This window comes from Aricia agestis, chromosome Z (genome assembly GCF_905147365.1).
Source record: "Aricia agestis chromosome Z, ilAriAges1.1, whole genome shotgun sequence".
In the NCBI taxonomy this organism is placed as follows: domain Eukaryota; kingdom Metazoa; phylum Arthropoda; class Insecta; order Lepidoptera; family Lycaenidae; genus Aricia; species Aricia agestis.
Window position 1 is genome coordinate 4,673,801 of NC_056428.1, and position 17,456 is coordinate 4,691,256.

Genomic DNA, 17,456 nt, shown 5'->3' on the forward strand with positions numbered 1-17,456 from the left:
ATGTTATGCTTCTCTATTATATAAAAGTAATTAAAAGATTATTTTATTTTCTAAAAGGTGACAATCTTGATTTCGTCAGAAAGGGTACCTCTTACGCGATAGAAAGAGAGCGCACATGTAGGCAAATATAATTGTAGCCACCTAGCACTGCGCGGTCGGAATTTGAACTTTATAGTATCGCAGCATTAGTTGTTATTTTTTTAAACGGGTTTCACGAGTGGGAATTCTGTTGGTACTACGAATATAAATTCTGTGGTCGGGTCCTCGATTGCTACTGCTAAGGACTCCCACACATAACTGCGAGTTTTTTGTGTGGTAGCCCTAAGTGAAAAGCCAATATTTACAAATTGCTTAAGTAATTGAAAATAGCTATTATGCTAAAATTATTACATGTTACAGAGGGTTCCCTATAAAGAACCAAACTTTGTCACTAGCTTATTAGTATTTGAAATTTTGAGTCGAACTGTACAGAGCAGCTGTATGTTTGCGCTCCTGTTGCAATCTGTTGTGGCTATTGTATTTGTAGCCCACTGCCCAACGTCATACTGTGAAGAATGCACCGTTTGTGAGCCCAACCACGAACATGTTATGACATAGTATTTCGTTAACGAATGCTATGTGAATTACAATTTACAATATAGCTGTTACTTTAGTCAATACGTTTGCTTTTGTCTGAAAATTTTAACTTTCACTTGACTCTTTTATGTGTCACATTTTGGGAATAACAGCCAGAAGTTCTTGTAGCCTGTACTTCCCATATAGGAGAGGCTTAAAACCTATGTTATAGTATAAATCACTACATACATAGTACATAGTATACAACAAAATCGCTTTTTTCCCTCATGTCCCTTTGTTCCCTTTAATCTTTAAAACTACGCAACGGATTTAGATGCGGTTTTCTTTAATAGTTAGAGTGATCCCACCAAAAACATAAATGTAAAAATGTAGAGCCAAGTTCCATACAAACATTATTCTTGTCTATGGCCTTCGCCGTAAAAAGGATGGTTGGCAAAATAGGAATCCCTTTTTTACAGAGGTATTTTTGATTGATTATTTCCTTGTTATAAAAGTTGACCAGTCGTGTTATGCTATGGGTATTTCAAAGACAAAGACATTAAAAATTTCTTATATATTAAGTCATTTCTGAGAAAAATCGATATCGCTACAGCCAAATCATCAAGGAGTCCAAGCAGTGAATCTCAAATAACATATCTTCGTATAAAATGTCATCGAGGCACAAAACTTCTTATTCAATGTGAGAAACTCTGTGCCTCGTTATTTTGTGTATGCCTGCTGATTTTCATGACGCTGGGGCGCTTGCCCATAAAACACACACACACACACACACACACACACAAACACACAAAATTGCTCTGTCACAATACATACGCACCCCAAAAGTATTATTTATAACTGAGTTTTTGTTTTGTAAACCGAAGAGTTAAAACGGTAATGTACCGGCGCGCCTCGCAGCGTTATCAGTCGTTATCAGTACACACACACTCAGTGCAAACACCTGTCCACCTGCACTGTAAATCTTCCTACACAGGTGGCTCGATATACGTATTCCTCGAGCGTACGTGAACTAAATATTGTACTTGAGTACCGTATGACAGGATGACAATGTTAATAGAAATAATTACGTTACGAACACTTAGGCAGGAGTTAGGACTAACTTTTTTGTCTCAAAAATTAGAAATGAACAGGAATAATGAACAGTTTATAATTTTCGCTTATTATAATATGTAAAGTTGTATAAATAAATTAGAACGACAGCTATAGATGCTTTCTTAATCTCGCCCTAACCGCACTCCTAGCCACCTCAATCATGTTGTAGTTTTGACGGGCATTCAATTATTATTATTGGCCTATATTATCCTCTCCGTCTCTGTAGCTCTTGTGTCGCCAGAATCAACAACAAGCACGAAAACCCTTCGACCTGCCGTGCTAGCATACGCCAACGAGATATCTCACTCTACACGTCTTCTCGATGTTAACTGGTTTATCTCTTCATCTCTATTGACTCTAACATGACATACATTTTTTCTCGTACGTCTGTCGTCAAAATTAGAGATAATTTTGTTTTTTTTATATGTGCTATTTTTGTCTATATACTAACGAACTATATAATAACGAACGAAAAAATTTGTCTCTTGATTCTCGACGTATGCATGTTAGCGAGATAGATAGATTAAGAGATATATATCGATATGGACAATATCACTACGCTCGAGAGTGAGATATCCACGAGATATCTCGTTGGCGTATGCTAGGGGGCATGATCTCATGGAGCCCGAATAAATTGGATCGAGATATTTGCCAGGTTTCAATAATTTTTAACCACAAAGCTTGTGGAAATATGCACGGAGGCCGCAAGGGAAGATATTTCGACCGAGAGAGGTAGTTTGCTCGTTCAGACCGAAGCGGGAAGCCCAAAGCTTGATTTCAACTGTCGCAAATATGTCCAATACATTTAGAAATATTCGATAGCACGATGCAGGAATGTGGCGCTAATTATTGTGGGTAGAAAGAGCTTGTGGCGGTCGACAAGCTCTTCTCTTCAGGAAAAAGAATGATCTTCATTGGCTCGTTAAATTGCATGCACATTGCACATCTAACTTCGTTATCAAAACATTGCATGCATTCTGACTAAGCACTCTGGTATCATCATAAAAGGCTGATGATGATTAGTAAGTATCCTGAGTACATCATGTACAGGCGTACGCGGGAGCGAAGGTCGCCACACCTGTGTCGTTATCACCATACTGATAACGCGCGGAAATACCGTCAAACTCGCTACGGTTAGGATTATGGGTGATATGGGGCTCATCATCAACACCACATATAGCGACACCAATGAATTAAAAAAAAAAAGCATAAATCAAGCTCTGATACTGTTCGGGGAAAAAACACGGCACAATGAAGGTTCTTATAGGTGGTAATCTCCGATAGCAAGTACCACTTACCAGTGGCGGCCCTAGGGGGTGGCGGACAGGGCAATCGCCCGGGGCCTTGCTCTTGCGAGGTATTTTTTCGTAAGACAAAGAGCCTCGCAATGGCCTGCCGCCCAGGGCCTCGCAAAGACCTCGGGGCCTCGAATATGGCCACCACTGGCAAGTATGCAATGTCTATGATGTTTTATCATCATAATATGTATGTTACTCTCATGCCATTCAACATTTTACAATAGCACTGGCAAATTATTCTGGGATAGAAACTATTATAGGGCAAGACAGTATAGATTTTTTTTACATAAAATACCTGTATTTTATAATATTACAATCTAGCCTAACTAATTTTATATTGACTTAATCTGGTAGGTACAGTTTACTAAGATTGTGTCCATCAACACTTTCTTAAAGTTTCTATAAAGGAGAATACACATTATTGTTTGTGTTCGTCACAGTCACTTTAAGTCATCCCTATCCATCAGTAAGAAAATACTCTTGTATAAGCAAGTCCTTATGCCCGTATGGACTTATGGTATTCAGCTATGGGGCTGTACCAAAAAGACTAATACCATGATGATACAAAGATTTCAAAACAAAGTACTTAGATGCATTGTAAATGCATCCTGGTACATTAGCAACGAAGACCTGCACCAGGACCTTAACGTGGACATGGTCTCTACAGTTATAAAAAGATACGCCGAAGCTCACGAAAAGAGACCATCACGTGAATGTCGAGGCCATCCAGCTTCTTGACAACACGGACTTAGTTAGAAGACTGAAAAGAACAAAACCTTTTGAGTTAGTGTTAAAATTAGTGTAAAAGACCTAAAGTGACTGTGACGAACACAAACAATAGTGTGTATTCTCCTTTATAGAGACTTTAAGAAAGTGTTGATGGACACAATCTTAGTTAACTTTACTTAGCAGATTAACGGCCATTCCCAATATTTGATCTATCTCTGGTTTTGCCCTACTAGAGATAGGAATAACTCACAATTGACATAAAATATATGTCTCTAATGTCTAAAATTTGATATGAGCTTTCCAGCAAAGCTTTGCGTCCAGTGTCATGCCGAGATATTTGGCGGTGTTTTCGTGCGGTATTGCAGTATTGTTAATGAATACCGGGTTATATTGTGGTCTTTTATTTGTAAAATCAACATGAACTGATTTTGTTTCGTTTAGCTTTATTCACCATAGTCATATATTTGGTGTTAATAGCTTTCTAAACGTTTTTCACTGATTCTGCTTGAGTGTCACCTGTAGCCATTATTGCTGTGTCATCTGCAACGGTCGCAATGGTGTTGTTTTCCATTTTTGGAATGTCTGAAGTGTAAAATAGGTACAGGACCGGGCCTAGGACACTTCCTTAAGGCACTCCAGCTTTTATATGTTACATCTCTGAGTATGCTTCATCTTGTCTCACCATAAACATTCTTCGCACTAGGTAAGACTCTAGAATATCAGCAAACTGTTTTGGGAGGAGTTTTCGAATTTTTTAATTAGTCCCTCATGCAAACCTCATCAAAAGCCTGCGCGACGTCCAAAAACACTGTTGTGCAGACTTTATTTTCCTCAAGTGCTTTTTCTATTACTGCAGTTATTTTGTGAACTTGGTCAGTCGTAGAGTGTTTTTCTCTAAAGCCAAATTGATAGCCTGGAATCAATTTTATTTCTTCTAGTACAGGTTTTAAGCGTTTGAAAAGAAGCTTCTCAAATAGTTTAGATATAAAAGGTAATAGAGAGATTGGCCTGTAAGATAGACAGTACAGATGACGAATGACGATAGATTTTGTACGAAAAAGCTTTTGGTAAAAACTGAGATATAAGTTACTAAAAGTCGCTAGAAATGCACATAAAAACATACATTATAGAAAGAGATCATTGATGACCCAGACTGAATTATTTTGATAATTTTAGGAATGCTCGAAATCCATGCTAACAATTTTTTTATTGTTGTTATTAATTTACAACTTAGTACAAATTAATTGAAATAACAAAGTAATAAGAAAAGCGTCAAAACAGCATAAAAATTGTAAAACAACAACAACAAAGCAGTTTAAATATCAGTGTAGTAATAAAGTAAGTAATAAACAATTAATCATAATTAAATAACATTGGGTTTTTCATGGAAAACAACCCGTAATATACCTAATCACATCATTTAATAATATTATATCACTGATGTAAATTATAATATTATTATGGTGGCATGACTTACACTTCACAGAACACAATTTTCGTGTGGGGTTCGAATGAAAATTCAATTTAACGTAATCCTTCAGAGTTTCTTTAGACACATTTTCTAAATGCACAGTTCCTGTTCTTAAGACGTGATTAAGTGTGATTTTTGACATAGTAATATTATAACAGTTATTAATAAACAGACGAACATATAACCTCCTCCTTTTTGGAAGATGGTTAACAAATTTAATAGAATATTGTGAGTAGTTACCGTAAAAATGCAAGAATATTTACTTGTTTGACTCTATGTAGAATCTATAATGGTTATAATATGAATAATGAATATCATTAATGTTAATTATTTTAAGTTTAATTGAACCGTATCTGTTTTATACTATTTATAAGCTCTGTGACTAAGTTAACTATTTTGATGGTCACAGCTAACCGGCCCTGTGGCGCAACGGATAACGCGTCTGACTACGGATCAGAAGATTCCAGGTTCGAATCCTGGCAGGGTCGTGACTCTTTTTCGTACATTTTGTAGACATCTTGATTAATTTCTTTATTTAACTTTGCTCAACAATCAAGGCATTAAGCCAATATTTTGCTAATTACATTGACATGTATTCCGTAGAAACAAGGTGTATATTTGCATGGCACATTTATGTATGTTTAATGGAAAATATACTCTACTCTTCTCAGTTAAGGTTGGAAATGTAATGACAATGTGTATTGAAGTTAACAAGCACAGCTGACCAAATATTGTAGTGATGATAATTGGTCATGATGCAATCGCGTGATCTTTGCATTTATGCCGTTTATTTTTCTCTCAACTTTCAAATTGTTTAACTCTCATAAATATTTTACTTTATATTTTGCAATTTATATTATAATTATTCATTTCCTAGTTATCACTTAATTCTTGAGCCAAATGCAGCAGTGATTTCCAAGTTTTTAGTCATTCACTACAGTTATAATAGTTATCTTCAACTTTTCTTTTACTACTTAGTTTCTTCAATTGAATTCTGCGTGTCAAAGGACTTTCTTACTTATTGTTCTTTGAAATAATATGTAAGTAAATCGCAATTTATTCTTATTTCGGTCTTTACCTACGCCTTTTTTATCATAAAATCTGTCTTAATTTGTGATTATAATTATTCTGAATTTTTGATAATTTCGGAATTTGATTGCCTTCAATGTGATACTTGAATTACTATAAAAACATCCAATGTAGAATACATTGGATGTTTTTATAAGACTTTCCAAATTATTTGGATACCGACTTATTGTGAGTAGTTTTTATCTTAATTTATGTACTGCTTCTCAATTATGTAAGTTCTTCGATAATTCTTCTGAATTTTTAATATAATTGTGCCATCAATATTACTTAATACTTGAATAAAATGTTGTAGGTATCAAAATAGAAGTCTTAAAATTAATAAATGAAAGATATAAATCAAATCATAAAGTTTTTATTTTCTGCTGTCTGAGGATTAACTTATACAAAGACATAATTAACAAACCGGATATTAAAACATTTCAATATGAATCGATAGGAATATATTAAAAGATGATACTAAATGCAAAATGTAAGGCAGATGTGGAATCAATGGCGACGGTAGAATTCAAAGTAATACTTAAGTAAGTAATTGAATTTGTAGTTACTAATACATTTAACAATCGCATTGATCCAACAAACGCTTAGAATATAATAATTGTTCAGCAACAACGTCATCCACATAACTAAAATTATAACAGTCTATTTAAAATTATAATACACCATAATTATTTAAGGTAATTAAAGCATTTTCACCTTATAATCGATATTAAATCATAGAGGTTCTAGAATTTGATAATTTCTACTAAATTTTGAAAATATATTTCTTATTTATTTATACTATTTACAATTTGTACTAAACGCAAAATGATAAATTAATACAAGCAAGTTTTGCACTTAGTACCCGCGCGGACCTCTCTACATTTACAATAGTAGAGGCGCCCTGCGCGAAATCACACTCGTTTTTAATTTAATTAAACTTAAATAAAATAAGATAAACCAACTCAAAATTGGTCTACGTCTTTGATATAAATGGAAGCATCGTTTTACAACTAAGAATCGTAGTGATCAAGAGAAAAATAAAAGAAATCTAAATCTTTTAAATTATAATACCGAATCTATTCGATTTACGAGATCTTAACTCTATTTAAATTACTCGATCTCTCGATGTCGCAAACCATTCAACATAATATTTACAAAATAATTGTTCACGCATATCCCGATAAAACTAATAAAGCTTTTTACATAAAATATAACAGAACAAGCGGACGCCGGCCGACCGCATCGCGACGGCCGGTCCTCATAATGCCCCGGGTCGATTATATTACAGTATTGATCATAACGAGATCGCATTTAGGATATCGTCTCTAGACGACGCTGTCGATGCGGGAGCCCCGGCCTTGCCACCACCGGCGCTGGACACCTCGAGGTATATCCACCTTCTCGTATTGTCCTTACAACTATATATCACTTAACAGGAGTCTCGGTCCTGGTCGTGCTTCTCCAACTCCTGAAACAACAAGAGAATTCATTATAGATATTGCCTTCGACGTCCAATTGGGGTCGGTCCAATTAAGTAAATAGAACTTATTAATCGACACACCCTTCCCTAGTGTTCATTACAAAGGTCAGCGATTGCGACAAATATTGGGCGGCACATGCGCATCCCACCCGCGTCCGGCCATCTGTCGCCGCATATGCCATCAACATCATTCTAATTCATTAGCCGCGAAACAAAGGGCGGCCCACCCTTTCCCGATTCATTAGCATCTCCTTACGCCTATCGATTCGAGGGGTTTCTGCGGCTAAAACGGTCGCAGATCTGATTCGCCAGGAGCGAGTGTAAGATTACCGCTTCCCGTCCGCACATCCGCGCCGCAGCTGAGCAGCCGCACGTGGCCACTCCCTATTTACGGACGCAGGAGGGGGAGCGCACATGTCCCGGACGGAACGGGACGCGTACACGTGAAATCCCTCATAATGGCAGCATTGTCGGTCGGATAATGAACGAGTAGTGCATTTAGTTATCTGCCGGTGGCGCTATCACGTGTGGAGCGCAGCTGCGAGCGACCGTTACCGCGCGGTGCCCCCGATCGATCGCGGCCGACGGAGCCGATCGGCGAAATCTCTGCACGTGTGCTGCGATATTTGCCGCGGTTATTGTCTCCGGGTTTATCGGTTCGGAGAAGCGCCGAGGTGATCGTAAAACTTTCACGTGGGCAATTTATGTTTAAAATACGCGGAGACGGAGCGAAGGAGTGGGCGCGGACACCTGGCGGCTCGTTAGCGACGTGCTGGACGAGCGTGGGCGGCCAGGTTGGCACTCGCCTATGATATCCTGTCAGCTTCCTCGCCCCGACCCAACTTATGAATCCAAATGCGCGTTTATTTTCGTATAATCTCCAATTTACTATCCGAGGGTGAACAAATTAATTCATAACGTCGTGCGGGCTCTAAATTAGATAACAATGAGAGTGTTAAGACCGCTTGAATTGTTTATTGTTTGAGCCACGACTAACTATCGTCGATCATATCTGTTCTGTCGCGGCGGTAAATAATTATAATATGTTGGTCTTGAGTATTCAACGTAACGAGGCGAGGAAAGAATAGCGTCGAAAGGCAACAATGTGAGTGAACTCGTAAGATAAAACTGGAATCGTGAGGGCCGGAGGGCGTCCAGCTGCGAGCGACAATTTACGGGCCCATCTCGTGATAGTTGTGGCGTATGCTCGAGGTTTGTGGCGCGTGAGGCTGCGGCGATGGCGCGATAGCTCCGTGAAATGCCGCCGCACGAACTGCACGATGTTACGAATTCCTCCACGATCGCCTCGAGGCTTTTTACCCTTTTTACACCGCCTCGAACTGGCTCCGAGACAAAGCGTAGCTCTCGATTTAATGTTACGTTTGAACATTCTCAATTTGTATTCAGGAATGTGGTTGTATTACGAGACGGTCGGACAAATTCGTAGGCGTAGATTTGAAAGATTTATATCCGGTTAAAGTTTACTACATCTCTGAGCGGAATGGGAAATCGCTTTCCAAATTTGGGAGAAGTTTTAAACCGTTTTTGGCATTTTTTCAGGTTTCGGATTTACATTACGGCTTACATCATCGACAGATATGCGTCGGAATTTCTATCACCCGCAAGAATTTTGAGTTCAAATGACAATATAAATCTACTCCAATGGCGTGAAATCGGACCTAAATGCGACGTTGCGCAGTTCATTCGCGACACTCGGCGGCCGGTAAATCGAGCTCGTTTTGAACATTTCCCTCGGTTTCAACTGGCAATGATTAGAATTTACGTGCTACACTCGAGTATTAACGAGTGCGCGTCGCGAGGAGACGCAAGGCGCTCGAATAAATCCTGAGCGGCGCACCTGCCGCGCGGCTCCCATCAGCGACTGTATCTAAATAGATTCGTATTTAGAACGGTCGTTCTTTCGACTCACACGACAAGGACGGTGATCACTGCGAAGGAAGTTAAAGCGATCACGCAGGTGTCAGAAGGAATGCTAGCGAGACGTAAACGCGTTGAATATTCAGATTGTGTACACGGTCGTTTACGCGGCGCCGGCGCAGGTGTCCGCGCTTCAAGGCTGAAATTCAAAACAGTCGTCACACATACGCGAGCAGCGGTCTAGATTGTGTCTTTTTACGACTTATACATATTAAAATGTCGAGATTTTCAAAAACATCGTTCTTGATGCCTCGATATTCGTTCGCCTCGAGTGTACACGGTCAGATTTCGGGCAACTATTGTAATCAGACTGCATAAATGCATTTATATTTTTTGTTTACGGCTCGGCGTGCGTCGACGCCAGAAGATTGTGAAACTCGCATCAGCATCTCCGCTTTTACCTACCCGCGCTTGCGAAACTCGCAGGTGCGCGCGCGCAGCAAAAACATCGCCCCGACTGAATTCATTATCTTTTTATGCAACAGTATTATACACGCTAATAGCTGGCGCGGCGCTAATAAATGCAAGCGGATCATAACTTGATAAAGTAATTGGTATAGTTTCCATAAAAATATACTTTCTATAAGATTGTAAGAATTAATTAAAATTTACTTCAAATGTAAAATCGCTTCGCTTGAGTCCGGATGTTGTTGGGTTGGCGTTTTGCAATAATTTGGTTTTATCAGTTTTCGCGTTTTCTATTGTTTTGTGTGGGACTCACCATGTGTAAATTGTGTGACGATGTGGTCTTCTCTGTGGGGAGGATGGTGTTGGGTGCGGGGCGCGGGCCGAGTGGGCTCCGGCGGGGCTTGGCGGGCGAGGTGCAGGGAGTCAGCGCCGCCTCCGCCTCGAACTGGCCCACGGCGGGGTGGTTCTCCAGCGCCGACTGCAGGTCGCAGATGTAGTCGATCACGTTCTGGATCACCTCCAGCCGCGAGATCCGCCTGTTCTTGGGCATGAAGGGCACGAGGTTCCGCAGCTTGGACAGGTACATCTGGATCTCTGCGTTTTCCCCGTCACGGTGCCGCTGCACCCTCCCGCTGGCGATGGCGGGCACGGAGGCCCCGGTGGCGCACATGTTTGCCGTTATAGCTTTCATCTTTCACTGAACACGATCGAACACTAGTATATCACGGCACGACGCGTGCGTCTCGTGCGAGGAGCGAGCGAGGAATAAGGTGATGCGCGGTGCGGCGCGGGTTATATAGCGGCGGGCGGGGCGCGGGCGGGCCGGGGTCGGCCAATGGGCGCGCGGCGGCGAAGCCTGATTCCCCGGTGGCGGCGCGCGGCGGCGTCTGCCTGCGCCGAGCGGCGCTGGGCGGCCCTGGCAAAGGCCACGTTGCGCTTGTGACACGCACTTTGTCCTGTATTGTTTGTTTTGAGATTATAATTTGATTTATATTGTTCAATTGTTCTATGTAGAGTAGGTCTGTTTTTGACAAAAGAAAAAAGGATTTGACGTAATATCGTTTCAATAAATATATTAATAACTCTTGTTTATAGTTTTATTCAAATTAGTATATTTTATTAAGCAATCATTTACATACACAATATGTTATCACTTATTTTGTAAAGTACAAACGTATTCTCTACATTTCACGATGATTTCATTGATCAAGAAATAAATTATCAAAATCTAGATAGTTATGTACTTAATTCGTTTTAGACGTCGTATTATGTACCTACTTAAATTTCCTCAACACTGTGCACAAAAATGTCTACTTCTATTTTTACTTCCATCCATTCCTCTTAGAAATCTCATGACTTATAAATTGTTTTATATAGAGTTACGTGGCTATGGGCGTGTGCGGGGGTGAGGCGAGGTGCGCCCGGGGTGGCGGGGGGCGGGGGCCAACAATGGCCGTACGTGACGGCATCCACTTGTCGCGCCTGAACTCTGAAGTAGTTTTTGTAGAGAAATCGTTGAAATGAATAAGTTAAGTTGACTCGCTACGAATGTAGAGTGGAGCCTCCATACTCCCGATTATAGACTCTGTATTCTTTATATTTAAGTGGCTGCCAAACTGGGTGTTTATTTGGCCGATATCCATCATCATTCATCATCTACTTGAAAAGGCGATGATACATACCACAAACAAAATGTAGAGTCCGTTACTTTATACATAATATCAAATTTGTTAATAAAATATGCCATACATCATGACATTTAAGGATCGGACACCGGTGTCGGGACACATTGTACATGTACGAATTAAATTTTAACTTCCTTTAATATTAATCTACATTTTTAACGTCTTATAACTTACAGTACTTGTAGTCCATTACTACTTATGTTAACAGTACACACTACACAGTCATTTTAAAAAAATTAAGTAATATTAAAGTTTCAAGTAACGAAATGCACTAAATTTCTATAATTAACGTGACAACATGCTGCTTTTCTATTGCTTTGCTATGTGATCTCACATAGTACATCTAAACTGCTAAACAGCATTTAGGAAATAGAAATATTACAGGTAATCTAAATAATTTTAAAGTTATCATTTTAACTTCACTAACTTGTAACCAAAAGAAAATTTAACACGTTTTATGAAAATGTAGAGTTCGAGACTGCTATTGTAAATTGTTACTTGTCTTTTTACAGTCTCATTTGAACTTACACACTTCTATATAATTACGGATATTACATCAAATTAAACTAAAAGTTCAATTTAAATCTCGACCACACACAATTATCAAAACGGGCCCAGCAAAAAGTCACCTTGTGAGCAGGTAGATTGCTTTATTTGAGGACAGGCCGCTTTGGCGCACCATCATTTGATAAATTGGCCTTTATAATTTAGTTTTATCAATACCCTGACCGCGGCCTTTCACGCTTGTAACCTGTTTTGGTAATATTTGCAATTAAAGGGCGTTTAAATTGAAATTAGATTGTGCTGTCACGCTTAATTGTTACTTATTATTGGATAGTTGTTGGATAGATATAAGAATGGAAATAGAGAATAGATATAAAAGAAAAAATATGAGATGTTATTACATGCCAAAACTAATGTGGAGCAAACTCCTAAGTTTTGCATAATGTTTTAATAGACACCTATATCTAGGTAAATTATTCAGATTATTATTTGTCTAGTATCAGAAACAATTAACGTAAGGCGTTGACATATTTTATGAGAGAATGTCCTTCAATCGATGTTTTACGATCAGCATCCGCTAAAAAACAAAATTAACGGAATGTAGAGGTGACTAATACGATAATTTAAGAGCAGTGGGCACTCTGAGCATTGGCAGGTAACAGGCTTATTTTATACGTTGTCACGGCTACCTACGTTTGACCGTATTGTCCCCTCACGTACGCGGTACGGCATTGTGAAAACACCTTAAATTGTTAATATTCCCATAGACAGGTAGAGCTGTAGACTAGGAATGTTGTAGACGTCTCTTTAAATAATGGCAAGTACTAAATAAAAAAATTGTCCTAACTTTTTTAAGTTACTCGAGGCCTTTCAATATATTATGCAATATCGTATATGTTTAGTTATAGATTTTAAATACAATTATTTATTCAAAACTTCTCAACGTAATTGTACAAAGTACAATAATTATGTACTTATTAGGTTTACTGCTGAGTGAGAGCTTTGTGTCAGCAGTTTACAATTTACATTCATTAAATCAGTGTAAGAACAGCACTCATCGGGTTTGGTTGTTTCTACAAATAGATAGGGACTAGTTATTTGCAGTTGCAATTTTAAGTCATGAAACTTAAAGTTCGTTCTATCTTCGAACTGTAAGCAATATTCAGTCTGACAGTTCTCTAACTTCAAGATAAAATGTGGCTACTGCGATTTTTCAATGCCATATCTATTTTATTAATAGATCATCTATGGATCCTTTTATGGGATAAAATCGAGGTGTCACCGGAACCTGTCGCGTTTATTTTTAAAATGTACACAAAAAGTGTATACCTTTGTTCTCAGGTGTGTAATTTGTTCAGTCTTAAGGCTTTAGGCAAAAAAGGTGACTTTGTCAACACTGCAAGTGCTATTGTGTACAGGTAAATAGGTAGAGATGCTGATCTTTACAAAATGGCAGGTTGTTGACTCGTGAGAATTATTTGAAAGCCAAAACAATGATTTTAAAATGATTATTGTATTCGTATCCTGTTTGCGCTTGTATGTAAGTTCCATGAACACCTTAATTTGCAAATGAAATTTTTTGGTCAATACAATATGAAGAATGTCTTGTTTATGTATTTCTGTATACATTATCGGTAGTCCATTCAGTCTAAAGCATATTTTAGTGTCGCCCTGACCGCTCGCTGATCGTCGGCGCCGACGCCGAAATGTACGAAAAATCAGCGCATGTCGCTACGCGTTATTAAAAAACGCTTCTTAGAATTTCATACATCTCGGACCAACAGCGTCCACGTCCGTGTGGTCAGCCAGCGTGATACTAAAATGATCCTTAGATGGCATTGCCATTGACTACTGTCAACATTAAGTTTAGTAGTGTTAATATTAGAGATGGGCCTATAAATGCCCAAAACACCCTTAAGCGTCTAAATTGTTCTGGCTCCATCTAAGTTCTATCCCAGTTAAGACGCGGCAACTGTCTCATGATTGGACAATTTTGACATTTCAAGCATGACTTACTACTGGACCATATCCAGTTATACAGGTGTAACAAGTATAAGGGCCTGTTTCACCACTTCCTGATAGGTGTCGAATAGGCTATCCACCACTTAACTTGACAGATGAAGTATGGAGAATCTGTCAAAAAATCTGTGAATAGCCTATTCGGCTCTTTATCAGAAAGTGGTGAAACAGGCCCTAAGTGATTAAACTTTAGGCGTGTATCTGTCCGTTATAAAGAGTTTCCTGTAAAAGTAACAGCGCTGAAAAGACATTTTTTTTATTTGTATGGGCAAGCGCCCCAGACGATATGAATTTTACCATACAAATAAAAAAATGCTCCTTCAGCGCTTATGGGTCATTGATACTTTCACAGTGAACTCTCTACGAGGAACACGTATCCACTTAAAGTATTATCACTTAGTTGTGTTACACCCCGTATAGAGTTCACTGTGGAAGTAGCAGGGACCCATACACACCCTAAAGTGTTTACTGTTTAGGTTTGTTACTCCTTGTATTTAAGGCCGTCCCCCAAGCAAACGACCTTGGCCATACATTTGCCGCGTTGCCGAGATCGCACCAAAACCCTATTTTTTTACTTATGAGCTCACCTGACTCTAAAAATCAAACATCGTCCTTCTTCTTCACACCCACGCCCGTATTTCATATGCCAGGTGAAAAAGGACGGCGCGGAATCATCGCAGAGTTAGTTTTACTTGAATAAAAGACGAACTATAATGATTATGAAAAAAGTGTTTTTAGCATATTTAGGTTTTATTAATACCTTTTTAGATATCAAATAATATTAAAGAAAAGACAGCAAACTTCGAAGATCCAAGCAAAAATGTGTCTAAAACAAGGTTTTTTGTAAAAAAGAAACTATCAAGCATATTTTGAGTAATCGTGTTTTCGTCTTGAGCATTTAATCTTTATGAACTGAAGTTACTTGTGTCAAAAAATCAGTTTTCCAGACCTTACAGATTTTGAGATCTAGGTTAATGTATGTAGTCAAGTTAGGGTCATATGGGCTCTTAACTTAGTTCAAAATTGTCTTAAAAAAATTTAAAACAGAGAATATGTAGTATATGATATTGTCGATCTATTGGCGTGTGTTTCAAATAAAAGTAATTTGTAAATCCTAAGGAGATGCTGAATGTATGCTTGAATTTTGATAAATTGGTTTTACTTTGGAAGCTGATATCATGAGTATAATAAACAAAATTAGAAAATTTAAAACGGGGAAAGGAATGTTGATATACTGAAGATTATTGCTGTATTTTTATTATAACTTTGTAGCTTTCAAATTCTAAGTTTATAAGGCTTTAAATACGGTAAATTACGGAATGTAAGTAGGGAAGGCCCTTCCTACTAATCTACTTAATAAACTACTCTACGTAATGAAACTTTCCAAAATCTCATCACTTAAAAACCACGGCATATGTTTTAATTTCCTCTTTGAAAGGTTTAATTCCATTATAGGGCGGGCGGCGTTTCGTGGGGAGGGCGTGTTCTCGCGTCGCGTGTTGTTAACTATTCACTATTATTTTACCCCTGTTAGAACCTTAACGCTTATGGCGTAAGGACGATAATAGAAAGTCGTAGGTAAAAGCAGTCTTGATCAGCGTTAAGAAACAATAGTCATTAGAGACTTGGTAGGGAAATATTTGCACGACATTTTAAAGCCACGATTTATTGAGTTGGTGATTGAATTGATAGGTGAATGTAAGGTACCTAGTTCAGTATTTTGTATAAGTATAAGAAATTAAGAACTGAGAAATAATGTCGTTTAAAATTACATAATACACATACCTAATGTTGCCTGCAAGTTTCAACTTCTTTGCGAAGAAATTCGTTTATCGAGTATGACGAATTTTCCAGGATAAAAATTATCTTATGTCATTTCGCGAAACACAAATGACCACCATGCGGCATGTCATCCAAATCGATTTAAGTATGAAGTGGCGATAGACAGACACAGAGACAGACCGCAAGGCATACACTTTCACATTTATTTATTAATTGAGAAGAAAGTATGGATTTCTTATAAAGATTAAAAAGTTGGCAGCGGTGGGATTCGAACCCACGCCTCCGAAGAGACTGGTGCCTTAAACCAGCGCCTTAGACCGCTCGGCCACGCTACCACATGAGCAACTCTGCCAAGTTGACAGTGCCAACTGCTAACTGCCTACCATACGTGCCAATAGGTCAATAGAAACATTGATTAAATAAACACGTAATAATTAAGTAATTCTTATCAAAAATACATGCTGACTCAGTTTACACCTTTTGATAATAAAACTATCGGATAATGCAACAATTCATAATTATTATTCATATTCATGCTTCCGTAATTTATACAAAAAAATACAAATACTCAATATGCGTCTAGTCTGTCTGTTTGTCTCTTACCTCTTGGCTCTTCACGCTCACATCGAAGAAGTTTGGTATGTATATACTATACAGGTAGATCCTTTAAGCACACCGGAAAAGGATAAATTATACGAATAACAATTCTATCACAACAAAATGTACGGTTCCCGTGCGAACAACTTTCGTTCGCGCCGGTTTCGGGAAAATGAAGAAGCACTACATCTGACATTATGTTTATTTCATTTTGATTTTATGTCTTCAAAAGTGGCTGTACTATAATTAGAGAAGTTGATTCTTAGGCAGATGATGGACCCAGGGCCGGATCTACCATATGGCTATTTGGGATTAAGCCCAGGGCCCCATGATTTCAAGGGCCCCCACCCCCCAGCAGAGTCAAGTCAAAAATAGACGATAATGCGAAATAATCCATAATTTTATTAATTTTTCGTTGGTATCCCTGAGAATTCTACGATCAAGGATTATTATACAATTTAGGAGTTGGTACTACAAACTGACAGTTAAATGTTGTGGCTCTAAGTAGCTAGCCTAGGGCCTCGTAAGCTCACGGTCCGGCCCTGGGTAGACCTTAGTAATTTGGTCGCGTTAAGTCAAACCCATCAACATTGAATTGATATGACAGAGCCAACAGATTTGTCAACTGCCTAGGAATCAATTTCCTCGATGGTACATTGTAGACTGTTAAGTCTACATGGCCCCTTTCTATTTCCCATGTATTATGTATAGTGTAAACACGGGCGTTCCCACGGGGGGCGCGAGAAATCCCATAATTCGTGACCTGCAGGTGCGGTCTCATTACGAGCGAGCGGGGGCGCCCAAGCCGC

The 17,456-nt window shown here is 38.6% G+C and overlaps 1 protein-coding gene and 2 non-coding genes across 3 annotated transcripts; 1 reads left to right on the forward strand and 2 right to left on the reverse strand.

Annotated features, from left to right (window-relative positions):
• The first annotated feature begins 5,581 nt into the window (after window positions 1-5,581).
• On the forward strand, window positions 5,582-5,654 carry Trnar-acg. The gene has a single exon. It is a non-coding gene; the product is annotated as a tRNA-Arg (tRNA).
• A 937-nt stretch (window positions 5,655-6,591) lies between these two features.
• Window positions 6,592-10,844, reverse strand: LOC121738965 (protein extra-macrochaetae). The gene is made up of 2 exons (XM_042131257.1): window positions 10,374-10,844; window positions 6,592-7,702 (listed from the first exon to the last, which is right to left on the reverse strand). The coding sequence occupies exons 1-2, from the start codon at window positions 10,749-10,751 to the stop codon at window positions 7,664-7,666; spliced, it is 417 nt and encodes a 138-aa protein (XP_041987191.1). The 5' UTR covers window positions 10,752-10,844; the 3' UTR covers window positions 6,592-7,663.
• Window positions 10,845-16,303: 5,459 nt separating this feature from the next.
• On the reverse strand, window positions 16,304-16,385 carry Trnal-aag. The gene has a single exon. It is a non-coding gene; the product is annotated as a tRNA-Leu (tRNA).
• Window positions 16,386-17,456: the final 1,071 nt, after the last annotated feature.